The sequence below is a fragment of the Rhyacophila brunnea genome, unplaced genomic scaffold (genome assembly GCF_057557595.1).
Source record: "Rhyacophila brunnea isolate RB1 unplaced genomic scaffold, BYU_Rbru_1.0 scaffold_14, whole genome shotgun sequence".
In the NCBI taxonomy this organism is placed as follows: domain Eukaryota; kingdom Metazoa; phylum Arthropoda; class Insecta; order Trichoptera; family Rhyacophilidae; genus Rhyacophila; species Rhyacophila brunnea.
In genome coordinates this window covers 27,207,249-27,228,724 of record NW_028232796.1, presented here as the reverse complement: position 1 = coordinate 27,228,724, position 21,476 = coordinate 27,207,249, and the positions used below count along the sequence as shown (strand labels likewise).

Here is a 21,476-nt window from a genome sequence, read left to right as displayed (position 1 = left end):
ACAACAGTGTTTAAATCTAATATGTAATTGCACCGGTTTAATTAAAAACTATAACGAAATTAACATTTTAATGATTTACAGATTTTCCTATGTTATATCAACTTAATAGCAATTTTAATGAGACCAGATACATATGACGATATATCCAAAATACACATCATCAGATAATATGTGAAATATTTTGATAAGCAAAAAAATAAGAACAATACAAAAATAACATAACATAATCAGCTAGTCTTTTCATAATTATTTTAGATGAATGTTGTATGCCGTTTGACGCTTGGAAGTATGTAATTATTCCATCGGTACAGTAAGCTATTTTTAACTTTAAATTTGTAACTCTTTAAAACGTAAAATTAGATTGATATTATTTTGACAGCCCTGTATTCGTTCGGCCGGTTTCAGGTTACGTCGCATAAATGTTATGTTTGAAGGGAATAATAATAATGATATTCGTTCGACCGAGAATTGTAATTAATAATTATTGCGTTTCTTAAAATAAATCCCCGATGGTTAGAGGTTTTTGAGGTTAGACTGAATTAAAATGACGTCCTTTCAACGCTGAGGTTTATTTCTGACTAAACTATGAATGACCTTGTTCCTGTTCAGCTGAGTCTTAAACGTTGTAGATAATCTATTTATATAATTTTGAAGCCTTATTATCCTTTATATTTTTTTTTGAATTATTAATAACCATGTCCTTGCTTTTTCGTACAAGGTGGTTGTTAGTAATTTTGAACAATCACAAACACCCAGGCTTTGAGAAAAACACATAAATGTTTTTGTCATGACTGGGAATCGAACCCAGAACTCTCGGGTGGAAGGCCAGCGCCGTACCCACTGCACCACGAGAGCCGCCTCCTTTATATTTATTATAAACATTTGATGACTGCATAAAGTATTTTTATTACATAAAATAGTATTCTTTTAAACCTCTCGCTCTCATGATAACGCGCGTGTTTGAACATGTACCGTTTAAAAAAAAAGTTTTTTTTCGGTTAGGTACATGTTCAAACACGCGCGTTAACATGTTCTTACTCCGTACTTCACTTTTAGTTTGTCAATTTATGACTACGGCCGTATATTGTACATTAACCACTGGGGAATGCCAAAAGAAATGGCGTATTTCAAAAAAATACTACCCTATTCTTAGGTCAATAATTATTATAAAGCAATCATTATTCATAGGATGTTTCTCACACTTGAATGGTCAAAGACATAGCTTATAATCAGTATCTTTAGAATTATCTTCAAGTGTGTTAATCTTGCCCATTTTTTGAATAATAAAATGCCTAATTCTTGTCAAATTTGAGATCACAGAGATTATCAATATAATATAATATCGTAAATATTTCACTATAATAATGTCGACATAAATTATACTGATGGTTTTATAAATGCGTTTAAAAATTAATAAAATGTAAAAATCATAACACCACTGCACATACATGTACTGAAATATGACTATATTCTAAAACATTAGAGCGAGAGGTTTAAAAAAATACCATTTTATGTAATAAAAATACTTTATGCAGTCATCAAATGTTTAAAATAAATATAAAGGATAATAAAGCTTCAAAATTATATAAATAGATTATCTACAACGATGTCCAGGATCATGCTTTGAAAATAGAATAATAGCTCCATTTTGACCTACGCTGAGCATGTCCCCCCTTAACCTTTCGGAACCAAGAAGACTGATAAATAAAAGAGATTCTGAAATACACGAAACAGTAGCCTTATGTTACACGTCTGGTGATTAAACATCACAAACGAGAAAGAAAATTGTCCGCAATTCACTCAGGTGTAACTCTACGTTACGAAATCTGTGATAATTAATTAAAAATTCTTCATACAATACTAATGTACGCAAGCTTTTACTGCAGCTTTTTATGGTAGTAAGCTTTGTCCCTTATTGCTTGTTTTATTCGATCATCGCATTATCAATCAACCAGTACTTCAAAATTATCTTTTCACTATTTTTAACAGACGCGTTTGTCGTTCTGGCAACCTGTTTTTTTCTACACTCCAGTGGTGTAGCTTGGTGTAAAAAGGACATTGGTTATTTTTATTAATAACCTTGAATTTGTTATTATAATAATTATCTAGAGCGGTCGTAACACAAATTGCTAGCTTTTTTATGGAGTGTAGAATATAGTGCAGGGATCAACAATGCGGAGCCACAAATTTGACGTGTCCCCACTGGTGCCATCTTATAAATTCTAATTACTAATCTTATTCTCTTATATATTTCTTATCTTATAAATATGTACAGTAAAAAAGAAGCCTGTGGCGCAATTTTTAATAGTTATATACCCTTCAAATAATTATACTTGCTCAATACTACATATTTTTATCATTTAAAACTTTTAATCGGTCATAAATATATTATAATATAATATTATTATGTGTCCCCAGATTCAAATGTTGTATTTACATGGGGGGGGGGGTTTCCAGTGTCTAATGTAAAGTCATATTTTCTTTCACTTTTCTCAAAAATCTCTTCAAAATTTATTCTTAAAAAATGTCGCCTGGGACGCAATTTTGTTCGGCTTTGACTGACATAATATTATACAAAAAACTCGCGCAATGATTCGTAATTTTTAGAGGCTGTGAATGAAGCCTACGTTTCTTCAGATTTTTAAAGTAGCTCTTATTTCCTTTATGATTGAACAATAGTAATTAATTTATATCGTTTTTTTATTATATTGTTATACTCTCTATAAACACGTGTGAAAACCACGTGAAGTGCTTCTTCGTTATTACGTCATCACTCCGTACCCTAGCGGCACAACCGCAAGGATTCTATCACCGTGGCCGACCCACCCTCACTTTGTAGTAACACTACAAAAGCGATCTACGTCAGTGATGACCCTAGATAAAATGCCGCCCCTAGGCGGCGCCAAAATGCCGCCCCATTTTTTATACAGTATTTTTATCATCCTTTCATGAGTCCAATATCTAAGATTCTAAGAAATGTGTTGTATGGATACATTACTAACAAAATATCAGACTGTAATTATTCGCAAATCTGCACGTGACGTTTCTAGTCACTATGGACATTGAAGGGCAACGGAAGTATACTAGATATCGCGAACCCGACAAAACCTGTGAGCTGATTTTTTTAATGGAAAGGTGTTTTCGTTATTAGGTAGCTATTTCTGTATATTCCAAATGATTCTCATCGATTTGCCGCCCTTCGAGTAACTGCCGCCCCCAAGCGACGCTCAATCTGCCTACCCACACGGGACGTCACTGATCTACGTAATGCAGTAAGTAGTATACCGTTGCGAATTTCGTTTGCAAATTGAATCGCCATTTGAATTTCTTTCGCTATTTTCTGGATCCCCTAGTAGCTGCCAACAAATATGTGTAACGTCGTCACGGAATAGCTCTCTCTGATACAGTACAGACGCTGAAGATGACAATATTCTAAAAATACGCCATAACGCCCCAAACCACCCTCGATAGTTTATATAAAATGTGATTTTTATTTTAGGCGTCTTAGGTTACGTAGTTAGACGGTCATCATTATTTGCCATTAAAAATTTTCTGTGAAATTATATGTGGGTACCTAATTCGGTATTATAATTAATTTTATTTAGTTAGTCATACCACTGCATTGTCCAGGCATTCCTATGGGCAGCTAACTATCCCGGCTACATAGACAGAAGGACGGTACTTTGGAAAATATTATTATCGAAACTCCGGAGCGGCAATGTGACCGGAAATTTAACCCATTCGGAATTTTAATTGGTATCGCTAACACATGCGGCCAACTTTGCCTCACAATACTTACTCAATTTAATGTCGATAAATCAACGAATTTCTGTCTTCCCGACATCGACTTACAGATCAAGGTTGTTGTGCTTCTGCTCCACAATAATTTATTCTAGAATTAAAAATGGTAACACTGTCCCAATTATTGTCATTTCAAATTTATTGTAAATGTTGGGTCAATCGTGATTCGGTACAGACGCAAAATAATATGTTCTAAGGCTCTGCAAAATCCTTATTAAACTCATATTAACTTGACCCGAGGTGCTAACATTACAATAAATCAAGATTTTCTACTATGAAAGGATTGTAAATGAGCCCACGTAGGTGTAGAAGAATTTTATTGAAATGTTTACCTAGGTACCTAATTATTTTATTTTAAGCAACGCAAAAGAAACTCATCAAGTCACATTATGCGTTTAGTTTAGTTGATGAAATAATTTGTGATTAATTCAGTAAACTTTTTGACAATATCCACATCATGAAGAATACAAAGTTTACCAAAAATACCTATCTTTTTAATGGCTTATATTTTAATTATACTGATGTGTATTTTTTAGATTCCATCTGATTCCATAATACTACAAGCGACGTCTAGTGACATGAAATTTAATACAATTTTCTAATAATTTACAGTTTAAAGCAGTGTTTCTCAAATTGGGCGTTATCACCACCCTAGGTGTCGCTGGAGCTATCCATGGGGGCGGTAGTAGCCTCAGAAGCAATTAGGGGCGTTGAATAGAAATAAGAAATATGCAAAAAGAAAGTAGAAGAGAATTTTTAAAACTGGTCGTACATACATGTTTCATGTGTTGTGTAACACACAGCTGTTAATTTCGTATTAGGTACTTACTATATTTTCCAAATAAACATATAAAATAAATTAAATTTTAAAATGGAAAATAATTGTATTTATCAGCAAAAACCTTTCCATTTTACAAAACACCAATGTTGGAAAAAAACTAGCGAGCAATGTTTTTTTATCAGAAAATATAATTTATAAGAATTTATAAGACAAACTGTAGGCAATATGGTGAGAATTTCACAGCAGGGTTCGCAGAACCCTAGGGCCTAGGGTTACGCGAGTAGTGTCAGGTATTCTACGAGCTATATCTAGCGACCTAGTTTTAAGTATAGTAATGAAGTACTTACATATTACAATGATAAAAATTGAGGAATGAATGTGAAAGTCTCTCAACCAACAACATTGGGGGCCACCTAAGAGACTTTCGGGGAGTCTGGATGGCGTAGTGTACCACCCCCCCCCCCCCCCCCAATATTGGTAAAAATAATAGCCGTAGCCCGCATACCTTTTGTGCGGATACCACCATTGGTAAGTCCTTCTTTACTTTTACGGAAAGATTTTCAAACGCAACAATCAGCAGAGGTCACTCTCGAGATCGAGGACCTAAAGAACTCAGGGGTTCTAGAAGAAGCGGGTCAAACCCCCAGTTTTTCTCTCAACCCTGTTTCTGATCAAGCCTGTTTTCAACCGAAAGCGTTTGAATGCGTTCCTACAGCCAAAGACATTCAAACTAATTCACCATTACGAGGTTCCAGCCGTCTTACAAACAGAAGACTGGCTAGTAATAATAGATCTAAGCCAGGCGTCCCTCCAGGTACCAATGGCTTCTCAACATCGTCGATTCGTTCGACTAGCCTACCAAGGGGAGCTCCTCCAATTCACGTGACTCCCGTTCGTGCTACCAACCGCTCCGATTATGCTGGCATCCCTGACCAATTGGGTCGCCGAACGCCTACGAAAGAATGGCTGAGAATATTCACTTACCTAGACGACTTCTTAGTAGCCAACCAATCCGAGAAACAGTCTCGGTTCAGGTGGAATACAGGATAACCTTCCTACGGTCTTTAGGGTGGTTAATAAATATTAAAAGATCCTGTCTGAACCCAAGCCAACAATGAGGGTCCCTGGACATCACGTAGGACACACACAACAAGCGGAGGTTTCTGCCGCCGGAGAAGTGTGTAGCACTCCGTCACCATATGCTAATGCAGGTACAAAAAGGCAGTTGGTCCCCCAGACAGGCACATATCCAATCCCTTCTGGGGCGACTCAACTTCACATCCTACCTCCACGAGGAAGGTTGCATTGCCGACGGCTACAACGCTCCAGTCATCAATATGGCCGAGGTCCCATCCTCGCGAATTGATGACAATCCCACCACAGGCCCAACGGGACATCATGTGGTGGCTCTAGGCGATAGGATCCTCAGAGTTGACATAACGCAGGTACAAAAAGGCAGTTGGTCCCTCAGACAGGCACATATCCAATCCCTTCTGGGGCGACTCAACTTCACATCCTACCTCCACGAGGAAGGTTGTATTGCCGACGGCTACAACGCTCCAGTCATCAATATGGCCGAGGTCCCATCCTCGCTAATTGATGACAATCCCACCACAGGCCCAACGGGACATCATGTGGTGGCCCTAGGCGATAGGGTCCTCAGATTTGACACAACGCAGGTACAAAAAGGCAGTTGGTCCCTCAGGCAGGCACATGTTCAATCCCTTCTGGGGCGACTTAACTTTGCATCCTACCTCCACGAGGAAGGTTGCATTGCCGACATTGGCAAAGCTCCAGTCATCAAAATTGTCGAGGTCCCATTCTCGCCAATAGACGACAATCCCACCACATGCCTAACAGAGCATCATGTGGTGGCTCCAGGTGATAGGCTCCTCAGAGTTGACACACATCAATTACTTCCTGACGACAGACGCGGCTGACACAGGCTAGGGAGCCCAACTGAATGAACACCTCTTATCAACTCCAACTTACTTCGGCCTTCAGCCGAGTGTAGGACTTCAGACTGGCGTGGATATTTCCCCCACCAAACATACTTTCACGAGTCCTAGCGCACCTGAACTCAGCAAAAGGGAAGTACTTACTAGTGGCACCGAGCTGGAAACAATGCTTTTGGGGAGTGGACTTACGAAAAAGGCGATAGTACCTCCTTATACAATGCCTCACCTACATACGACACTAGTAGGTATGGAGACCAACCGTCCACCTCCAAGGACCCGGGAACTGTCCCTTTAACTATGGATAATTTCGGGTGGGGTGGAAATAACATCAAATTGAATGGTGGAAAAAAGGGCACTTCTTACTTCCAGATGGCGGCCTTCGACTCTAAAAACTTATAAACCAGCTTGGAACAAATGGAAGACAATGACATGGGTAACATGAACCTAATGGATCATAATAGCCCTCAACCAATGGAATTGGCCAGATACCTAGGTTACATGCACAACATGGAGGATTTGTCGTACATAACCATCCTGGTGCATAAGTCAGCCATAGCCACATTTTGCAAACCGATTATCATTGTAGATATCAGCATCAACGTGGTAGTACAACACAATATGTTACAGGCAATTTCGGTACATAAAACGAAACCTGTCAAACCACCGGTTTGGGATCCAGGACGAGTGGTAGATCATCTTAGGAAAACAACACCGGTGGAGTACAACCTATTCGAAACCTCTCGCAGGACAGCCACCTACTCGGCTGCTTCTCGCATCGGGACGAAGGGTTCATGACCTCACACTACTCAGTAATAGTAGACAATGGATTAGTGGAAAAAAGTGACCACATAATTGTATGGCCAATGTTTGGCTCAAATACAGATACCGCCAAGCATCGTCAATCGGAATGGAAGCTAAGCGCTTCCACGTGTCAAAACATCGACTCAGTATTCTGGTTACGGAAACTCGTCTGCATGTCAAACCCAAGGAGAGGGGAAGGTGGGGATATTTCGGAATTATTTATATCTTCAAGAGGATCACCAAAACCAACCACCAGGACAGTTATAGGGAATTGGATAAGGTCAGTACTGTTGGAAGCAGGGGTACAAGAACCACCAGGCAGTGTCCGCTCAGTGGTGGCTTCCTTAAACTGTAAATATACCCAATAGATGATATTTCAAAGAGAGGTAACTGGCGTAGTGAGTCGACATTTCACGACAACTACCAGAGAACGCGATGGATACACCACCATCAGAAGGGGAAAAGAACCCATTAACTTCTCTATTCAACCATATACATGGAAAGTCACGATGGTCTATACCTCGTCAATGAATCATTGTCACATACAGGAATTTGGCATACCCAACCAGTGGCGCACCCAGGATTTAATATTGGGGGGGGCCCAAGGAGGAGAAAGTAAATTAGTCCCATAGGCTCTTTTTCTTCTTCACAGCCTAATTTCTCGTTGTCTATTGCACTCGGTGTACATACACCATGGTCCCCACATCCTGAAACGGGCCCTCAGGCTAGGATATTTGGCGGGCCCCCTACCTACCGCTAAGATTAAAGGCAGTGTGAAACACTACATTAACGTTTTTCAAATTGTGTTTTAGTTGAAATGGACGGTACTTATACCGTGAATTATTGGCGATTTTCAATACATCCACTTTAATAATGGAGCTGTCGAGTATCGACACATAATAATCAAAAATATATTGCACAGTTATATAAGTAATTGGAAATGTTCATGGCCATGAAGTTTTTTTACAATTAAAGCTAATTTATGATGTGTGTTTATCTCACTTATCTGGTCAACCCGACACGCCGGGCCCTCCACAGCCTGGGCTCCCAGGCTAGAGCCCTGTCAGCCCTCCCCAGCCATGACCTACACCACTCCGGAATTCGGGTGGACACCGAGAATTTTTTTGACAGTTCCATCAGGGATTGGATTTCTAAAAAATCTTGACATTAGTTTTTCGAAATTTTTGTGTTAGAAATTAAAATCTAAGAAATTGTTCTAAAAAGGGTGCTGGAGAATTACAAATCATTTTTTTTGCCAGTGTTTTTATTTGTCTAAGCCCAAAGGTTTATTGGCTTTCAATTTCAATGGTTAAAATCATTCTGATAATTTTCATGTTTGGGGGGTGTCAGGGCCCCTTGCCCCCCCCCCCCCCCCCCCTGGGTGCGCAACTGTACCTAACACCAGGTGATAACAAACAGATATCTCAAGGACTTCAAAGTCAAATTCGAATAATGAAAGGAGTTTTACCTACCAATAAAACTCTTATTATTCATGTTGACTTTGTAGTCCATGTCACTTCTACCTGGTTCCTTGAGTCATATCATAATGAAGACAAAGTGACGCCAAACTCTATACATAAAAAATAGACGCGCGGGTATGACCAGTAAATGAAAACGGAGGAATGACCAACGACAAGAAAAAGGAAAATAAATTAGTAGAATATAACCTCACGCGAAGAAGAAAGACTAAACCCTATCTCAAGGACTACAACTTAGTGATAAAGATAAACATACATTTTGATGTTGGATTAAAATCAGATCTTTAACGAACAGGTTTTAAAAATTATATGTAGGTATATAAGTTTATTTTTTAATTTAAAAAAATGTTTTTTTTATAGAGGGAAAATATTGGGGAAAAGTACACAAAAGAAGTAGCAACATTATCAAAATTAAAATTTGACAGGTAACCTAGTAACATGTAAACAATGAAGAGAAAGAAGCCTTGTTTAATCGAAGTTTTAGACAGTACAACTAATTTAAGCGAATTAGAGAACACCAGAAAAAAAATCAAGATGCCTTCACCTCAAGAATGGCTACAATCGTTAAAAAGCGCCGAGAAAACCTCAATGCTTCAAGATAAAATACAAAAAGTTCACTATAAATTCACTGATTCCTCGGAGATGGTTGAGGAATATAATGTAGATACGTCTTGTGTACTCCGCCGAGCCTGGAAGAAACCGGGGAAGTTGGGCGGGGAAGGTAAATGGGAGGTGGAAGTAGGCGACCCAGAAGTTTATGATAGAAATGAAAATCCATGTGAGGGTATTCAAGAAAGTAACGATCAGGTATCTATTTATAAAATTCTCTTATTACAAAATACTCGCTTTTGGTTTTGCTCACATCAGTTCATTGTTATTATCTCTCGATATGTACAGCACTCCGAATCGAGCATAATATAGGTAATTTAACTTCATCTTTCGAAGATACCTTCACGAATGTTCGAAAATCAGCATTTTTCTACAGAGAAATATACAAGCATCAATGCCAGAATTCAAATCATTTGTGCTAGGTACTTTAAAAATTAACTAATGGAAATTGTCGACTCAGCTAGAGTTTAAACTAGGACTTTCCATATATGTATAAGTCCATCCCCCACCCATTAGGAGCGCGATAACCCCTGTCTGACTACAACAATTCTCCACCTGTCTATTCAGAGTAGCCGCTTTCCAGTTTGGTACCCAGTATACAAGACATCCTAGGTTAACTTTATTTATTAAATTTGTATCCTTGAGGTTCCATGGCACAATTATCAAGGGCTTTAATAAATATTAAATTAAATTCACTGTTTTCTATTCGTATACCTAGAAATTATCTAATGTCTGTGGTAACAGTTCTGAAACAGGCTCCGCTTAAGCCATAAAACCAAGTGATACAAAGTGAGCCGATCGTCCGCAAATATTGAATGGGGCCATTATGTTTAGATGCCAAACTTTAATGCATATTATAAGACAGGTGTGACTATGTACTGTAAATAATATATTCTTTAACACATATTTAAGTTTATCGCATATTTTTCTATACCCTGGTATACGACACCTGATAGGGTAAACCAGTTCCCATTAATTTTGTGTTCCCTGTGTAAGCCTCTTCCAATAACTGGGTTTTATCAATCTGTTTCAGCCGACAATTGCAAGAAGAAATACGAGAAAGAATTTAGAATGGAGAATTAGAAATTTGCCTTACCCTATTGAAACATATTCAATCGCTGCGGATGCCAATGAAAAATGTATTTTCGTCAGAACTACCAATAAAAAATATTTCAAAAAACTCTCTATGCCCGAGTTGGAAAGAATTGGAATGTTTCCAGTACAAAAAAATATTGAATATACTCACAAGTTTGGCACTCTTATTATTACGGTAAGTAGTTATAAATAATGCAACATTATGCCCCTGCGTCTGTCCTTACATGCAGTAGTCTTGACGATTCAGCAACAATATGGAAGTCACACCATACCTATACATATTATTAATTTACAAAAAATCCCAACCCTGTCTCCTTATTATGTAGTCTTAATCGGACATATCGCACAAAAGGTGACGTGAGATATCTAGTTTTAGGCCTAGGAATGTCTCAGAAAATACTGCCTTTGATGTGAGCCTCAAATAAAGTATACTTAATGAACTATCTATAGATTAAATCAGATTTCGTTGCCTGATTGTGGAGAAATATTAAAATTGAAAGATAGAAGAGATCTTCACGATTGCCGTAATGTTTTTTAAAAGCATAACAGTTTCTCTTTGTGACAACCATTTCAGCCTATTGAGCTCAATTGATTGGAGTAAGTCTTCCCTTTTTATACACATTTCAAACATTCTCAGAGCATCCTGCTAATCGTTACCACAAACGCGTAGAACATTCTACTAGTCCGTCCAGTGGTCGGCAAACTCATTAGTCAACAGAGCCAAATATCAACAGTACAACGATTGAGATTTCTTTTGAGAGCAAAATTTATTAAACTATATTTATGTGGGTACACTGCTTATTAACTCAATAAACTTTAATTAAAGTTTTAAATCTTAATTAAACCATAGGTACATTGAATAAAACTTGATATCATACTTAATAATGATCTTATTTATTGATAAAAATTAAATTGTAAATAAGGTATCCATAAAATTAAATCATGACAAACACTTAATATCCATCTCCTTGAAAAGTTTGGGTAAGTCTGGTTTGTATGTTGTTGTTTTTAATTTTACGATTCCTGGTTCTCATCAATAAGACGACTTCTCAATTACCTCTTGATAAGTTTCATGCTTGAAAAAGATTGTTAGCATGAATATATAGAACCAGAAAGAGAAAGAACAGCGAACGCTAGTTTTTTCAACTGATCATATGAGTCTTGAATATTATTTCAGGTGTTAAAAATCATCATGTCTTCCTTCTCCATGTCTTTCAAAGCAGACTACTTGCGCTGTGAAGTGTGTGTGTGTGTGTCCATATCAGCACAGAGACGTTCAAATTTACAGCTCCATAATTATTTATTTTTAAAATCCAGCAATTGCATTTCAAAGTTGCCAATGTCAACATTAAAGGGAGAAAAAATATATTCTGTTACCGCAGCATTAAGAGATTTTTTTTAAGAAAGACTAACGTTGCTTTGCTGTTTTTGAATTCCTGAAACCTGTTGAGAAAAGCTTCCCTCATATTTAAAATTGTTGTTTTGAAATAAAAAATTTAATGTCAATATCAGAATGACTTTCTTGGCGATGTTTCAGCAGGCTTAGTTAGCGAAGATTCTCTTTCGAAATCTTGAGCAAAATGGATAATTTGTTTTCAAATGAAATCTTCTAACATCGAAAAAAATGACGTGTTTCCTTCCGCCCGCAGTTTACGATTAAGCTCATTTAGATGAGACATAACGTCTACCATGAAATAAAATTTTTGGATCAACTGATCGTCCATTATTTCTAGATAGTGAACACCCTTCTCAGGAGAAATGCTTTAATTTTAATTTTATTTTATTTAATTTTAACTGTTAATAAGGAATCGAAACGTTTCCTCTTGATAACCAACGTACCTTGTTATGCAGCATAAGATCTGCGTACTCAATCTCCATTTCAACTAAAAAAATCTTTAAATTGGCGATGATTAAGAGCTATAGCTATAATGGAGCTGATAATCTTAATCACAAATTCCATAACTTTGCAAATTTCTTCTGGAAATGTTTGCGCACAAAGCGCTTCTGATGCAATGGTAAGCTAGTATCTCCTGATTATTTTTTTTTTCAAAACAGTATCAAATTCTTTTCTTACGCCGGTCATACTTTTCGCCCTGTCTGTTGAAATTGACATAATATTATCGAGTGGAATATGTTTTTCAATGCACTCAATTACAGCATTTGCAATATCCTCTCCACGTGCTTGACCTTTGAGTGGCAAAAAACCTAAAAGTTCTTCTTTAAGACCAGTAAATTAAATAAATCGTACAAATTTGTGCTGTATCATTTATGTCACAAGACTCATCAACTGCTATTGATAAAGCTGTTTAAGATGTTCGACTTGCTGGTTGGTTATATTCGAAGTCATTTTGACTGTTGTATCTTTCACGTACGTGGTCATTTGTGGTAGAGCCACATATGGCTCGCGAGCCGCGGTTTGCCGACCACTGTACTAGTCTAAGCTGCATGACCTTGCTAATGAAACTACCATGACCAGACAAAAATTGACTCATCATGACAGTCTTAATGTTTGGAAAAACAAGACTACTTGCCTATTTCTTTCAGAGGCGTCCCACGTCGTCTCTATTGTTTTAATGCGGAATTTAACATGGGTGAAGTGCTATGCCCCATTCATTTTTTTAAACTATAGTCTATGTGGCCCAATTGCAGTTGTAGTGTAATTGTGAAAACTTGTTAAAGTAACATACAATAGAACCCTGATATTTTTACGTGCAATTCACGTTTCCCCGCTTTTTGCGTGAAATTTCTGTAGTCTCATTTCATTTTAATATACTTCCAGATTTTTATTTCATGTTGGAAATATTCAAAATTCAATTAAAATTAGTTAAAATTTAAAATCCAATTTATTTCAACAAACTGAAATCAATTCCAGATGCATGCGTGTGTTCTATTTATAGACATCATTATTTATGTCCGTTCAAATGTCTCAGCAAAGAAAGACATTGTTGGTTCAAGAGAAAAGGTGAAAAAACACGTTGACATAATATGATCCAAATGTTTTCGTATTTTTGTTGTGCTTTACATATTATTGAACTACGAGGGTCTACTATGGCAGTGTTACGGTCATGGTAATTTAACCTTTGACACGGCTGGTAGAATAATCTGCTATGCTGTGTGAAATTTAAAATAATTGTTAAGTCAAGTTAAATTTCGATAAAAAAAAATAAAAATCGAAAAAATAATCTGTTTCATTTATATTTTCAGTACAAGAAACCGACTGAACTAGTTGAAATGGAAACAGCATGGCTAATTGAATTGAAGAAGGTGAAATCTACTAACGACTCTGTGGGAGACTGCAAAACTAGTTGAAATGGAGTATATTTTTTAATTCATTAGCAATATTGTCATATTATGATGAAATAAGGTTAATATTTAAATATCTTTCTACTGAAATTTTAAAACACCATTTGTTAAAAAGATTATCATTTATTTATTCACCATTTCAAGCAGAAAACATTCCTTCCGTTTTCAACTTTAATATATCAACTAAAAATTCTTTCGAATCTATGTCGTAACAATTTGTCTCCAATTGATTTTGCAGAACGTTGAGAGACGCGTTATCCCAACACTTCACCCAGTAAAGTAATCCAATTACTTTCCGACGAGTTCCATGGTCGCCTGAAATGCCTGTAATGTTTATCTTCGGCAAGTTTTGCAGTATCAAATTCAGTTTGCTTTTAATGCTGCTATTAAACAAACCATTGTTTTGTATCGCGAATCTCGTTATTATATTGAAAGACTCAATAGAGATCTGTTGAGAATCATAAATCACATTTGGCAGTTTACTCAACCACGATTGAAAACTGTTTACCTTTTGTAAACACAACAGCTGATCATTTAATAATATACTACAAAGTATTGTAAATAGTTTTTCTTTGAAATCAATCTGAATATCGTCTTGCGAATACACCGCTATAACTTTATCTAATAAAGATATTGCGGCATTAGATTTCGACCATTCTTCCGATTCTAGAATACCTTCCAATAGTTCTGTCACCAGAGTTTGACATACGGTATTACTTGCAGAGATTTGTCCGAAACTCCATTCTATGTAGTTAAGTATTCTCGACGACTCTATTTGGTGACCTTGCATTGAAGGTTTAGTGTTCAATTTAATATAAATATGACAAAGCACCAAATTTTCTTCTAATAACTTTTCGTCAATTATATCTGTTAAATTTAGGTGAGTCTTTGATTTCTTGCTTCTCTGTTTCGTACCTAGATTATATGGAAAAGAAGATGCCATGTAATTTGTAAAATCCTTTTTGTATTTATTTACAAACCAATCTGTCATATCTGCGGTACGCATTTCTTTCTCGGCAATCTTAACCAAATTCCACAACAGCATAAAGATACGTAAAGAGTATTTAAGAAGCATTGCTGCCTCTTCAGAAATAACGGATTCGACCCGTCGTACGTCAGTCGATCCGGCAGGCCTTACTTCAAGCCATGTCTCAAATAAAAGTGGCAGTAGCACTTCAATATAGGACTTTAATTTTTCTCCTTCATTTTGGTTATTTGAAGCCGCAGTCTGTTCTCGAGAAAAACATGACAACTTTCCAATAATAAATTTCTTATGCAGTGGATAAAAGTTTTCGCCATTATAATTATACTTGGATATTTCATAATTATTCATTTCAACACCTTCCATTGATTTTGCTGCGAACTCACTTTCAGTCGAAGTTTTTTTTATATTCGCCAGGGTATCTAGAAATTGCAGCATTCTCAAAAGAACCTTTGTCCTCCATTTAATACTTGTCATCTGGCTTCCTAAATTTACCATAAGGGTACGGCCCGGTTTAGAGTCCACTCGTAACTTGGAAATCATATCGAGGAAGCTAGGTAAAATCTTATGAACATTCAACGCTACCAAGTCTGGAGCACAAGTCAATAAGATGTCGAAGTAGAGCAATGAATCTTCATGAATGCGGGTATCGATGTGTGTCATGGCGCACCGAAGGTATGAGCATAGGACATCGAAAAATGGAGCGATCTTTTCCAGTGACAATGGAGAAAGTATCATGTGTAATACTTTGTATGACTCTCGGCGAACCTATAAAAAAAAAAGATTTTACATTACATCACCATGTTCAATCCTAGGAGGATCATAATATGGGCATACACAGAGTGATGGTTGTATTGACAGATTTATGTTTTTATGAGAAATTTTGCCAGACCTGGGATTCAAACCTGGAACCCATGACATTATAAGCTGACACGTTACCGATCGGCCATCGTGGGACTGTAAAATATTTTTATCCTTTTTTACAATGTTCAATCACAATATTATGGGCCTCCACAGACAGGGTGGAGGTTGTATTAACAGATTTATGTTTTTATGAGAAATGGATGTCAGCCACTTGCTTAACCTATTAGGTCGGACTCATGACATTATAAACCTGATGCTAATGTTTTTATAAAAAGGCTATAAAACATAATATTTAAAAGATGTCAGTATTACATAAGAAGCAACCACTGAAAGCAAAGTCTGCATGTTGACTGAACATGACATGTGATTAAACATAAAGAATAATTATTATATAAGGACAGTGAGTCACTTCGTACAGAAATAAATAAAACCATAAATCAAAACTGCTGAAATATTGCAAGTCTCTTCCACGTGCACGAACGAGACCATGTCAGGACAGTGACGTCACATGGCTAGCCATAGCGAATAAAAAAGCAACCTCTGCACATGCGCTAATGCAACATTTTGCCAATCTACCTGTGCCCATAGCAAGTGAAAATTGTCAATTTTTAATTCTCTACTCCACTCAGTGGCAACTTTATATACAGAGGGTCCTCATTATACGAGTCCCCGCAGTTACGAATTTGCAGGAAAATGCAAAAAATCTCTAAAAACACAAGCGCAATAGTTCACAGTCGTCAACTGTCACTTTCAATCCCACACTCCTACGCTATGTCTGTCTTCCTCACATGTCTTTTTCTTTTCTAAACGTGTTCCAATTGAACCCATTTACTAAGTAATTTTGGTCCCCGTTGCGGATTCGCTTTAAAAATTATTTTTTCGGTCCCAATTACCCTCGGATAACGAGTAGCCCCTGTATTATGAAGACCTGAAGTGCTGACGCTGACTGATTTTATGTAAATATACAGTAGGTACTCCAGAATATCTTACATGAAATACTTGAAAAATGCTGAACACAAAAAAACAAACAAACAAACAACTACTTAATAATACTTTGTCTTTTTGACAACTAGTTTGAAATTTAATTATTTCAAATGATTTTTGAGCTTACTTCTTTGACTTAGTGTTTTGGTAAAAGAAATTTAAATCCACAATTCAAAAAATAAGTAATACGAATATTTTCCCCGATTTTGAAGCCACCACTAAAAGTTTTGGTGCTTTTTACTGGTTCTCCGTCATCGTAATCTGTCAGTCGCCATTTAGAATTTTAGCTATCTTTTTATCATCGAATTATAGTACGCGGTCCAAGCCATTATAGTATTTCGGCAAAAATTATAGTACATGTAGAGAAAATGAAAGTTTTTTGTTTGTCACAAACATAACGGAGAATTCGAGAAATTCCGATGTCCTACTTAATTATAACACCTCTTACGACCGAAAAATGCTAACACCGGCCGCCGTCATTAACTGTCACGTTAGTTTTTTAGAGTAGGTATACAACGCAAAACCATGTCCATTGACTAAAATCGCACACTGAGATCTTATTTATGCTATTTTTTATAGTACTTATTCCACTTTAATTAATATATTAGGACCGGTTTCGTCCGCCTCAGTGGGACATTTTCAACGTTGAAAATGTCCCACTGAGGCGGACCGGTCCTAATATATTAATTAAAGCGGAATAAGTACTATAAAAAAATAGCATTTTTTTAATTGTGGTATTTTTGACGTACTATACTTTTTTAATAGTACGCGGACGAAAATGTAACTTTTCGAATAGTACGCGAATCAAAATGTACTATAATTATAGTTCGGTTGGCAACACTGCGCTCACTGACAGATGACAGCGGCCGGTGGCGGAGAACCAGTAAAAAGACCCAAAATTTTAAACAATCAAATTAGTGTATTTCGTGGTTTCTGTGGAATTGGACCGATCTTTTTATACTTTAATAATATACCTGACTACCTAAATTGAGTGCCAGATTCTGAAAATACGTCACAGCAAAATTCATGATTAAAATCAGCGACTTTAAATGATGAATTGATCCAATTGAATGGTACTTACAAGCTTTTCTCTGTCCAAAACAAGAGGTGAAACACCCAGGAGTATCTGTCCAAGATGAGAAGAAATGGTTTCCTCTTCATAAGTTGAGAGTAATTCTTTTAGGCCGTTCAATGCATCATTCCTCATATTAGTATTAAAGTGCTGCAGACGTGAAAGAAGCTCTTTCACGTTTAGTTTAGATTTACTCAAAGGTTGACCAGCTTGTCCGCTTTTCAATTGTGTAGGAATAATTATCTTCTTAACTTTGAAAGCAGTGTTCGTGACGTTTGTCCCCTTGGGCAATTCTTGCTTCTTTTTTAGCTTTACTTTAGATTTTTCTGATTTAACAAACTTTTGGTGACGAGTTTTTGCCATCCTGATACTGTAGATTTGAGGTTATATACACAGCCATAGAATATTATATTGACAACAATCTGACAACTCTCATGCGGCCGGATATAGTTGCCATAAGCCAAGCCATACTACGGTATTCAAATCTAATTCCTTAATCTAATTAAAGTATCATTATACTTTGTCACATATTGTTATTAGATTAAATACCTATTGTTTTGATTTTCTTATTGACAGTCGTTATTCTAATATTAATCTTTTTTTTTAATATTTAAGACTGAATATGTTTATATCAAAAATAAATGGAGCACACAAAGAGATGGACTCCTCCCACAGAGGTAGCACACAAATATCAGTGTGTACTCGTTTTGTGAGACAAGGTTTTATTTCTCTGAAATAAGGTACACTTTGCTGCAAATGTGCCATACTCGGACATAAAAACGCCCCACTGAGTATTTTTTTTTTAACAACACAAGCTTACAACCAATTTATTATAAACGTATTTTCATTATAAAAAGTTCCCGCAATAAAAACTTTATTAGGATTCAGGGTAAGGAAGAATAATGCAAATAGAAGTAAGTATTTTATTTTTAATAACACAAAAAATACAATATTTTGAAAAATTAAACATAAATTAGTTAATAGCAAATGGTTAAATATTGGAATAAGAAATATGGTCTTGTTTTTACATATTGTTCTATATAAAATAACATAGCATTATTGTTTAGATAAAACGGTTAAATAAAAAATACAAATAATTACAGTTAATTACAAACAAAAAAAGGTTTATTATATTACCTACCTATTTACACATGTGTATTTTGAAAATATTTTATGAAATAAAAATATAACGGGTTCGTTTTTGACATTTATTATTGTGTATAAAATTACTTGTTTATATAAACCTATTAGACACAAAATACAAGTAGGTATGTTGAAAATTTGATTATATAGTTAATTACAATATTTTATCTATTTAACATAATATTATTATCAGAGAAGCCCTGCATATATAATATGAATTATTCATACAACAAATGGATTATTTAAAACGAAAATGTTTTTATTTGAAATATTATAATGTATGAAGGTCAGCGTTGAGAAAATAATATTTTGAAAAACTATTGATTCCTAAGTATAATTAATCTATTAAAAATAAAATATTGTCTAATATGGTTGATTGGTTGCTCTGCATTTTTCGCTAAATATTAATAAGTATTGAAGACTCTTTCAGCCGGATAATGTGTCCACCTCTGATGAAATCACTTTCCAAGAAATGCTTCCCACACAGTAATAAATATTTAGATCCCACCCAGCTCTCCCGCCCGACTTCATCAATCCACAATTTCCGTAGAACTTCATTTTTCGGAAATCTGAAATAATTTAATTTATATAACATTATAAAATTGCAACATATACTCCATTACATAGGTATTTCATATAAATACAATTTTTTGTTTGGTATTCTTAAAAATATATTTAACTCTGAAATGAAAAATATTAAATCTATGTAAATAATGAATGTCATTAACTAGCACTAACAGTTTTTACTTTGAAAAACACATCGTATATTTTGGGTTCAAAATAATATTATGCATACGGCCCTGGATTTTTCGCAATAAACAACCATTTGACGTTTGATGTGAAAGTTGTGAATTGTCATTGTAAAAGATCTTTTAGGAAAAACTATCAATGTAAAAATAATTAATAGTATGCATATTGTTCCGAAATGCTGTTATTCATTTGTATTCTTCCATTAATAAAAACTTTTTTTACCAAATAATAACGTATAATAATACAACACTTATTTTGTCAATAAACGTAAAGAAAAATGTAATATTTTTATTATAAATACCTGTGAAAAGATACGCCGGCATTTCTCCTGGCTTTGCATCCTATTGCACTGCAAGAGACCATGTTTTTTTTTACTTAAAACGTCGACGAAAATATCTTACTTCTTTCAAGATCGAGAGAATAACGTCGATGTTTTGTAAAAAGGGCGAATTAACCAAAATGCTACTTTACAGGAGGAGGGTTTTTAACTTTTGACATTTATTTGTTCTTTACCTGTAGATGATTATAAATATTTAACAAGTATATAATAAAGCTTAGAAAGAATACTGTCGTTATAATAGGTATTATTATATAATATTTTAAAAGGCCTAATATGTCACATTTGCTTTTTATTTCGTAATTTTAATTAATTTAATTTTAGTCGATTATCGTTTTTAAGTACTTTCCTGTGGAGATAAAAATTCGCCGTTTTTACACAACAAAGCTAGTGGGGTACATATTGTATTTTCATTATAATCTTGATTTCGCCAAAATGGTTGATTCGCCCTTTTTACAAAACAACGACGATAACAATATTATATCTGCCATGTTGTTTTACGACATGAACTTGAAGTAGCAGCTCCAGAATACCAACATTACCAACTGTCTTTCTCCGATTCGTATTTTTTAGTACTTACATAAATGATGGCGTGTTCCCTCTCCAGTCTTCAATCTCTTTGAGAGCACAAGAAGAAAAAACACTTTAAAATATAATTATTATACCTAATTCCAGCTGAGATAATCCTCATCATAGTGACGAATGAACACCAAATTTGATTTTAATAAAAATGTAGGGTAGGTAAGTACCTACCTTAATTATTTTTTTTAATGATGGATCGGAAAAACTTTCATCCAAAAAAATAACTAGGTAGGTAACTCCTATAATATTATGGTCTGCACACCTTGTTTCTTTCACCAAGCACATTACAATAATTGAGATAAAACTAAAGATTCTTCATTAATAATTAGGTACCTACAGTATTCTTAAAACGTGATAAAAAATAAAATAATAGATACCTGCCTGCCTACTTCATAGATAAAAAAACCCATAGGTATTTCTTTAAAAATTAAAAAAATATATTACATCAATTAGGTACTTATTAGATGCAGTGACGTCCCTAGATAAAATGCCGCCCCTAGACAGCGCCAAAATGCCGCCCCATTTTTTATACAGTATTTTTATCCTTTTATGAGTGCAGTATCTAAGAAATATGCTGTATGGACCCATTACTAACAAAATATCAGACTAATTATTAGCAAATCTGCCCGTGTCGTTTCTGGCCATCAAGGACGTCGAAGGACAACGGCACTAAACTAGATATCGCCAACCCGAAAAAACCAGTGAACTGAATTTGTTAATGAAAAGATATTTTCATTATTACCAAATTAAAACACATTTACTGCTGACCAGATAATTACTAATTAATTACCACATTTAAAGAGCATGCTAATTATATCTAATGGCCAACTAATGCAAACGCGCCGTCACATTTCTATATTTCAGCTATTTCTATATATTCCAAATGATTCTCCTCGATTTGCCGCCCTTCGAGTAAGTGCCGCCCCCAAGCGACGA

General features: G+C 35.5%; 2 protein-coding genes across 3 annotated transcripts; one reads left to right on the top strand and one right to left on the bottom strand.

The window, feature by feature from the left end:
• The first annotated feature begins 9,239 nt into the window (after positions 1 to 9,239).
• Positions 9,240 to 13,942, top strand: LOC147075813 (protein DPCD). Its single transcript, XM_085942124.1, has 3 exons — positions 9,240 to 9,626; positions 10,462 to 10,698; positions 13,728 to 13,942. Exons 1-3 carry the CDS (start codon positions 9,267 to 9,269, stop codon positions 13,830 to 13,832), a joined length of 702 nt encoding a protein of 233 aa, XP_085798250.1. The 5' UTR covers positions 9,240 to 9,266; the 3' UTR covers positions 13,833 to 13,942.
• Positions 13,930 to 18,162, bottom strand: LOC147075812 (testis-expressed protein 10 homolog). 2 transcript variants are annotated; one of them, XM_085942123.1, is made up of 2 exons: positions 17,550 to 18,162; positions 13,930 to 16,874 (listed from the first exon to the last, which is right to left on the bottom strand). In XM_085942123.1, the coding sequence occupies exon 2, from the start codon at positions 15,544 to 15,546 to the stop codon at positions 13,966 to 13,968; it is 1,581 nt and encodes a 526-aa protein (XP_085798249.1). In that variant the 5' UTR covers positions 15,547 to 16,874; positions 17,550 to 18,162; the 3' UTR covers positions 13,930 to 13,965. The 2 variants fall into 2 exon arrangements, with proteins under 2 accessions (XP_085798249.1, XP_085798247.1); XM_085942121.1 differs by having other exon boundaries at positions 13,930 to 15,576; positions 17,738 to 18,162.
• Between the last annotated feature and the right edge of the window lie 3,314 nt (positions 18,163 to 21,476).

Excerpts from the sequence above, each read along its gene's own strand:
- LOC147075813 (XM_085942124.1), top strand. The coding sequence starts at position 9,267 with ATGAAGAGAAAGAAGCCTTGTTTAATCGAAGTTTTAGACAGTACAACT. Across the intron at positions 9,627-10,461 it reads TTCAAGAAAGTAACGATCAG|CCGACAATTGCAAGAAGAAA; the intron begins GTATCTATTTAT and ends AATCTGTTTCAG. Across the intron at positions 10,699-13,727 it reads TTGGCACTCTTATTATTACG|TACAAGAAACCGACTGAACT; the intron begins GTAAGTAGTTAT and ends TTATATTTTCAG.
- LOC147075812 (XM_085942121.1), bottom strand. The coding sequence starts at position 18,091 with ATGGCAAAAACTCGTCACCAAAAGTTTGTTAAATCAGAAAAATCTAAA. Across the intron at positions 15,577-17,737 it reads TTTTGGACAGAGAAAAGCTT|GTTCGCCGAGAGTCATACAA; the intron begins GTAAGTACCATT and ends TTTTTTTTATAG.